The following is an 8,252-nucleotide window of genomic DNA, read 5'->3' on the forward strand; positions in this document are numbered from 1 at the left end:
ATTTAATGTTGCTAAAGAGCAGTTCAAGACTGGAGTGTGTGTGTGTATGTGTACTTTATCCATAACAAGGGTGATAGGTATGCTAAACATTTTAAAGCTACCAAAGGCCTTAAGAAAATCATGTATTTTAAAGCTTGTTAAAGAAAGTGCGAGAGAAAAGTGAATAGTACTGCAAGCAGTCCTTTTATTTAATTAGCCAAAAATTAACATTATAACAATGGATCAAACAAAATACAGACACAGCATTCAAAAAGCTGTTTAGTTAAAAAAAATTAAATAAATGCAGATTTTCAACATGTAGACTCATTTGAAGTTCATTCAGAATCACAAACATTGGAACTTCTAATTGAATATTAATTGATCACCTAATTTGAGGAGGGCGAGGCCCACATTAATCTTTGTTACAGAGTTGTTCTCTTGCATTGCTTTGATGGGAGTTTGACAGATTTATCTGCCTTGCTGTGCACTGTCCATCTGTCCACAAATTTCAATACAGTGATTGGAGTCCAGACTGGTGGCTCTCTCTGTGAAGGTGATTCTTATCAGCTTCTCTTTCTACCTCAGGCAACGTAGCCCGCACACAAGGGATAGATGGCCAAAGCCTAACAATTAATCATTGTGAAGGCTGAGAAAACAAACTCGTAATTAGGAATTGTATTCGAGCGCCTTTTAATTTGCCTCTTTGGCAAGTTGATTAATTGCAGTCACATGGGAACGATGTAACTAGCAGGTTTATTTGAACAGCCAATTCAGATATAGCTTTCGGAGTAATAGTTTGACATTTTGGGATGTATACTAAAATGTTGCTACCTTGCTGAGTTTGATGAGAAGATTGATAAAACCTTTAGACATGAGAGTGATATTGATCTTCTCATCTCTCAGCAAAAAAGCAAATATGCCTACTTTCCAAAATGGCATACAACTTCTATAAACAGTTGCATCAAATTCATCCATTTATTCAAACAAAATTATGAAAAGTGGGACACAATTTTCAAATGTCCCAAATGCATGTTAACATACTGTATACATTACTAATAACTATAATAAGCATTAAATAATCTTGGTAAAATCTTTCACCATTAAAGAAAAGCTGCCATAAACTGTAATCTGCATCACAAACTGCTCTTGATTACAAGAGGTATCCACTCCCCTGCAAGTACTTCTGATGTGTTGCCTCGGTGGCTTTATGTTTTATCTTCTTTTTGTCTTTGACCTTTGAAATTTGGACCGGAAACTTACTCTCCAGCCAGTTCAGATAGTCCCTGGCTGTCTTCAACAGAGTGTGACTCCACTGCTTCCTCCCAAACGCGTGATTGGGCATATTGGGTGGAGGTGGCTTCGGGGAGCATTCCTCTCCAAGAATATCATTTGCACACGCTGCGAGCATGTCGACACTGGAGATGGTGTAATTGAGCTTCTCGTGAAGGGAAACATCTTTGGGATTCAGGTTGTTCTTCTGGTCCTTCAGGACTTCCTTCAGACCTTGAGACATGAAGAGGAGGCTGCACTGAACTTTTGACCCCTGGATATGGTGGTCCTGGAGCTCAGGGAAGCCAGGGGGCCAAGTGCCAAGGTGGCCCCCATTGGCTTTCTCCTGGAAGAGAAGACCAACAGTGAATTCCATTGAAAGATTTATTTTGCTCATCACATGATATATCAAGTCTGCAATCTCGCTGTATCACACATATTCGAGTAAACTCTGTCTCAGCACAATCTACAACACACACGCACACACACTGAATGTGTCTGTAGATTAGGTCAAAGTTATGATTTTAAAATCCAATATTAACGCTTATCGCTGCATGTCAATGTGCTATTGTCATAAAGAGAAAAGACACATTTTGGAGATAAAAGTATTTACGCAGGCAAGAGCACTGACTGAAGACACATTTTCTTGCCACAAAATTCTCATCCCATACATAAAATGTTTGAAAAAAAAAAATTATATTAAAATTTCACATCACCACAGCGTTAAAGAGAAGCATTTCTACAGATTCAATTGTTATTGTAGTAGATAGTAGATAGTAGTAGTGCAATCTATAACAATGCATCTCTATAACATCTGAAGTTCTTTAACACAGAAAGTGGCTACAATTTGCACCAAATCCACCAACTGACCAACGTGACATACACAGACACCACCTTCAGACATACTGTAGAGACACACAGTATTATGATACTTACAAAACCTGTCAAGCTCTCTTCAACTAAACTTTTGGTCAGGGCTGTCAGCTCTTTCGGTCTGCATGAAACAGCAGCAGCAGCATGTTTCTTTGCCGTATGTCTTGCATCCAAGCTTTGCATTTTAATCACCATCCAGGCACACAGCACCGTCACAGAACCTGCAATATGCAAGTGCACAATCACAACATTTTAAATCTATCCCATGATTTATTTATTTTTAAAGACACAAATGTATTAATGCTTAAATGAAGTGAGTTCCATGGCATACTGTACCTGCCGTGTATTTCATTCTGAGTCCAGTCAAGTTTTCAAATATGACTTGAACTGATGATTAGTAATGCAATAACAATCACACAAGATCAGTTTTATAGTTGCAAACCTCTCAAGGAGGCATGTGAAAGTCGTTGTCGAGATAAACTTCCCCTCTATCTAAGTCATATCCTTTGATGAAAAAAGTGTATGGGCTAACCAACCAAGATTTGGTTCCTTTGACAGGTCACCACCTTGTGCAGTGCTTTTAGTCACTTCCACTTAAGGAAATGCTGAAAATGACGATGATTTGAATTTAACACGACTATCATGAAGGTTTGCTCATTTTATGAAAATGTGTGTTTTTGCATCCTGATTAACTTTTCAGTGTGACAACATTCAATTACATTCTGCAAATAACTGAAAGAGAAAAAAATCAATTGGTTTCTCTGGTCAAATGATCGTCCACAACTTTAGGAAATGATTTTACTTGGTTTGTACAGAGGACGTATAGGTCATTTTATCACTGACATTTATTCAATATTATTAAAGAATTAATTTTTTGTTTGGATCCAAGGCCAAAAATAAACAATCATGTCATCTTTACATAATTTCAGGCTAAACCGAGCAACACTCTTAATATGTCAGCTGTTTATCACGTATTTATGGTATATATGTTATATTATATGATTGAGTCATTCCTCCTTAGATCCCCCTAACGCAATACTTCCTGTGCGTATACGTGACGCTAACCACGCTCAACAATATCCTTTCATGTCAACCCGGTTCAGTCCAGTTTAACCCTCCAACTATCTTTTCTGACTCTACGTCACTGGTTTGATTTGATTGATATTACATGGGGGTAGGAATGATGATAAGTGCTCCAATCCATATTTCATCATGTTTAGTTACCCTCTTGCTAATTTATGTAAATGTCAAATGCTTTGTAGTGTTCACCCCACATTAAAGATAACAGATGTTTTGTGGCATTGAAAAACTTGAAAGGAGACGGTGAAGAAGCACACAGGCAGGCCGGAGTCAGTGCAAAAAAAGTTGTTTAGTAACAAAAAATAACAATGAAACAGAGGCAAAAATTAACACTGTGAAATTCAAAACAAGACAAATAACAAAAGAAACGTATGCTAAAGAAGAGAGAAAAAGAACAACAAATAAAACTGAATGCCATTCACCTCGAAGATATACTTCTGCTCAGGTAATCAAATGGTGAGCTAAAACGATACAAAGGCGTCAAACTATACAAAATTATAAAGAAAGCATCGTTTGAGATTTCTTAGTTACTGCTTACTCACAGATGACCTATGGGCACATACACCATATGAGTACACTATTTTAACCCTCCGGTTGTCCTCGGGTCAAATTTGAACCAATTTCTAAAAGTTTCCACATCAGAAACGTGGGTTTCTTTCAACCAAATTGTCAAAATAAATAATGTGGAACACTCTGCACAAGTAAAATAAATGATCAGTTCACCACTTTAATTGAATTTGGGTGTTTTATTAAATTTTTAGGCATTTGAGAAAAAAATTTACGAATAACAAAACATCAAAAAAGCGCAGAGAAAACAAAATGTTGAAAAAAAGGTTTAATTTAAGATTTGACAAAGAAAAATGAAAAGTCATTGTTGCATGTTTGACGGGAAGACAACACAAGGGTTAACAGAATGTCATTTGAGACGACTGAGCCGATAATTCACACGAACATAACAGGGAAATAAATAAAACAAACAGAAATAAAACTACACAACTTACACTTGTGTTATGTTACTTAACTAATAAATTACTAATTCATAAATAACAGATGAACTCAAACACTGGAATACAATAAATACATGATATAATGTACACAAAATGCTACATTGCTTTCATCAACCCTTTTTAAACAAATAAAATATCCATAGATAACGACAAAATGAACATTGTGCAAAGCAAAGTCATTATTTCCAATGGGTAGCGCGTGGCGGGGCTCTCATGGGCAGCAGCGTGAGCCATAATGGTGCACACTTCACTGATTTTCCACCACGTTTTACAGCCAAAGGCCGGCACAAATTTCAATGGATTCCATTGGATGTTTGACATGGAGATCATCGTGTTTGGGGTCAACTTTCGACCAGAGGTAGATATTATGGTAGTGACAATTTAAATGAAGGAAAGGTACAGTATATGTTCTGCATCTCTACATTTATATGACTCTACTGTCTGATCATACTGGGGCTGTAGTAAAAAAGTTAAGTCAAAACATGGCAGAATATAGAGAGCGTGAGGATACCAAGTGACATTATCAGGGTCATTTTTCTCAGCCCTCTTTACGAGTGCCACTTTAAAAGCATTGAACCCCTGCTGTCTATTTGTCACACACTTCCTTTGTCTCCGCAAGAACCTGCGACACTTGTGTAAGCCACTCCTCTAGTCTGACTATGACACCCCATCCATATACTTTTTTTGCATAGTCATCACTGTGGGACAAATGTGGTGGGGCTGGCATTGTCGGCAAAGAGTTGATGCTCATAAGAATATTCTCTATTTTAGCTAAATGGTTGAAGAGGTTTCCCCGGACGTGTGACAGGGGCTCCGCAACAGATTCTGGGTTGCCCCAAGTGTCCTCCTGATAATCTTTTACCTTTAAAATGTGCATGTCAAAAAGCCAATTCTTGATGTAGATGTCCTGCAGCTGCTCAGAAATGTTGGTACCAGATATTGAAGAGTTAGGACACTCGTCTGGAACTGGACCATCCATGGGTCCATGATGGCTTATCTGGAAAAAAGGAAGTGGATGAAAATGAATTCACCAAAAAAAAAAAAAAAGTGCGGGGTGAAGGTGATCATTTAAAAATGCACATTTGTAATTCAAACAAGAGCAAAAATAGCAGGCATTTCAGTATGTGAACTACAGTTACACTTTAAAAAATAAAGTCACAAGGACTTTTGGGATTGAATGAAAGTAAAATGACATGAAGCTTAAGTTTACAAGAAATAGAAATGTAAAGTCTTGGTAAAATGTCAAATCAGTTTCATCTCAGTTCTTACAGAGACAATTATATTAGTTTATACATTCTTTTACATAAACAACAATACTCATACAAATATATCAGTTAAATTTGTTGTATAAAGGAACAACACAATGTTAATGTTAGCTGTTAATGGTACCAGAAAGTGACATTTTCTGTTGCAGTCCAGAGCAGTTAAAATTGATCATGTTTTTTATACTGTGGTCTGCATTTTTTCAGCAATAGCCATTTAATGTATTTACATTCTGTAATGAAAATAAAATGCACATTACATACATGACATATTTTGACAGTAGATCAGATTTCACGGGGACTAATGGAACAACAAAGAACAGCCACAGGGAGCTGCTTCATGTAGTTGCACGTGAGCTAACCAACTGTTTTTATTGCGCTTTTACTGTTGTGAGTTTATTTGGCTGTACTGTATTTCTGACAAAGTAGCTGCTCAAAGAGTGCAAAACTGCACTTGCGGTTACCATGGTAAGTAGTAGTAGTAGTAGTAGTAGTAGTAGTAGTAGTAGTAAATAACTCTATTGTTTACTGTGGGGGCGGTTGGGTTTGCACAGTCACAAGGCACTCCCTACATCAGACACCGACAGACATAATGTGAAGAACTTACATCACACACTAGAATACACTATACACACCAGGCCAGTTGGACATCTAGCTTATTTTGACAGATTTAAAGCTTTTATGGCTTGTGGTACAAAAGAGAATTTGGATCTGTTCTTGGTCAGAAGGAGTTGGCAGAAACGACGCCTAGATGGCAGTAGTTTAAAATGAGATGCCAGAGGGTGTGTGCAGTCACATACAATGTTATTGGCCTTTCTCATCAGTCTGTCTTTGTAAATGTGTTCAATGCTCGGTAGTGTTACCCCAAGTAACTTGCTGGCAGTTGTAACTGTTTTTCTGATTGTCTTTTTCTGTGACTCAGTGGCATTTCCGAACCAGCAGTTAATACAGCAAGTTAAAACACTTTCAATAAAAGCAGTAAAAAACATTTGGAGTATTTTGTTATTGACAATAAAAACAAACAGTTCCTTTAAAAAGTGCATTTTTTGCTTTTTGGTAAATACGAGTGTCACCAAATCAATTAAGACCAAAATCTTAAGGATTACAATTTTAAAGTTAGTGCATCTTTAAACTGACTTTCTCTGTAGATAGATGACAAATGAAACGTCAGTGCATGAGTTGCTGCTTCAGCAGGGGATTTAAAGATCATCTGTTTTTGTGATCATCATATAGGCTATTATGAGTGCGTGGGATGGACTGATGATGTTTTGTCAAACACATCAGCGATGACTTTACAAAAGCCCATGAAGCCGGCAGAGGGAGGGTGAAATTTGAACGAAAATTGCCACAATAGTTACCCTACGTGGAATTTGCCTCAGTGATTGTGCATACATAACACAAATAAACATATTAAACATTAATTATTAAGTCACAAATCTCGAAACTAACAGCTGTGCTCGATGATGCCGAGATCAAACATGAGTTTTGATCAAGTGACAAAATGGGTTTTGGAACCGTGGATAAATTGAAATGTTTTGTACCAGCAAGGAACACTGTCCCCAGGAGTGTTTTGCATGGTTAAATCAAACTATGGACAGGAAATATATCATACCATAGAAAAAATGACAGCATAAAAGAATCATTGAGTGGTACTTACATATTCAACCCGTAGCTCTTTTGCGTCTAAAATTAATAGGTCTGTAAGATCCTTAGTGCTGTCTAAGTCACAGCTGGTGTGAATCGGAGCAGAACAAGTTGGCCTCCACTGGACTTCCAGAAGCAGCAATCCAAGTACTAAGAAAAGATCATACAGGTGGATACAGGTGACTCAAAATGTAACACAGAAAATAACGTGTATAAGAAAAAATTCAGCTTCTTTTAGGATGTATTTCTCTTTTCATTTGGCCTAAATATTTTGGGAAAAGGCCAACATGAGTTCCTTTTAAGCAGTCACAAGCCAATAATGCTGGGAACCTATACCTCAGATAAAGAGAAAAAGCTCAAAGCACCAATCAGATGTAAGCTCCTTGTTTTTGTCTTGCCAATCAAACAGAAAAGAACATTACTTAACGAATTTAATAAGATGTTGCAAACATTGATTAATGCCTTTAATACCAAAAATTACAAGTCAATACTTTGGGGATATAGGGAGGATCAGCCTCCACTGGTTTCTAAATATATAGGACTGCACACTCACATGACTACTGAAACAAATAAATGCACACAAAAGTCTGTACAAAATCCTGTTTGTAACATAATTCATATAGCTAATAAAATTAAATTTTATTTGTCTGCATAATATCATCATTAATCATCTAAGCAGCTAAATACTAAACTGCGTTATTTGAAACATCAAATAACACAATGTTGTTTCATTTTAAATGTAGTATTAATTGTTACAAAGATATTTACCATAGTGCCCCAGAAGTCCATTGCGTTTATAATCCATTGTAGCCACAGTAGTCACTGATTTACTCTAAGATTTACTTTAAGTTCAGCGGTTCTTGATAAACAAGCCACGTTAAAACAGCAAAGTGAAACTTTGAAAATAATTGTCACTGGTAACCAGGCCACAGTATTTTAAATGCTCATCTACACCCACTCACCAACACTGACACACACACACACACACACACAATATTGCATGCTACAAGGAATGGAAAAAATTCCATGATGACAATTTCCATTTAAACCTCATTTTATGACTGAGTGTACCGCTTATCTCAGCCCTGAAATGCTTCATGTGCTCCTCAGACTCAAAAATAGTAATAAGAGTTATAAC

General features: G+C 36.9%; 1 protein-coding gene across 1 annotated transcript; it reads right to left on the reverse strand.

Moving 5' to 3' along the window:
- Positions 1-345: 345 nt before the first annotated feature.
- LOC114556352 (uncharacterized) lies at positions 346-2,544 on the reverse strand. The gene is made up of 3 exons (XM_028579259.1): positions 2,458-2,544; positions 2,185-2,342; positions 346-1,594 (listed from the first exon to the last, which is right to left on the reverse strand). Exons 1-3 carry the CDS (start codon positions 2,471-2,473, stop codon positions 1,130-1,132), a joined length of 639 nt encoding a protein of 212 aa, XP_028435060.1. The 5' UTR covers positions 2,474-2,544; the 3' UTR covers positions 346-1,129.
- Positions 2,545-8,252: the final 5,708 nt, after the last annotated feature.

The sequence above is a fragment of the Perca flavescens genome, chromosome 5, assembly GCF_004354835.1.
Source record: "Perca flavescens isolate YP-PL-M2 chromosome 5, PFLA_1.0, whole genome shotgun sequence".
NCBI classification, from domain to species: Eukaryota; Metazoa; Chordata; class Actinopteri; order Perciformes; family Percidae; genus Perca; species Perca flavescens.

Coding starts and splice junctions, on each gene's coding strand:
- LOC114556352 (XM_028579259.1), bottom strand. Junction 1,595..2,184: donor AAGAGAGCTTGACAGGTTTT/GTAAGTATCATA, acceptor CTTCTCTTCCAG/GAGAAAGCCAATGGGGGCCA.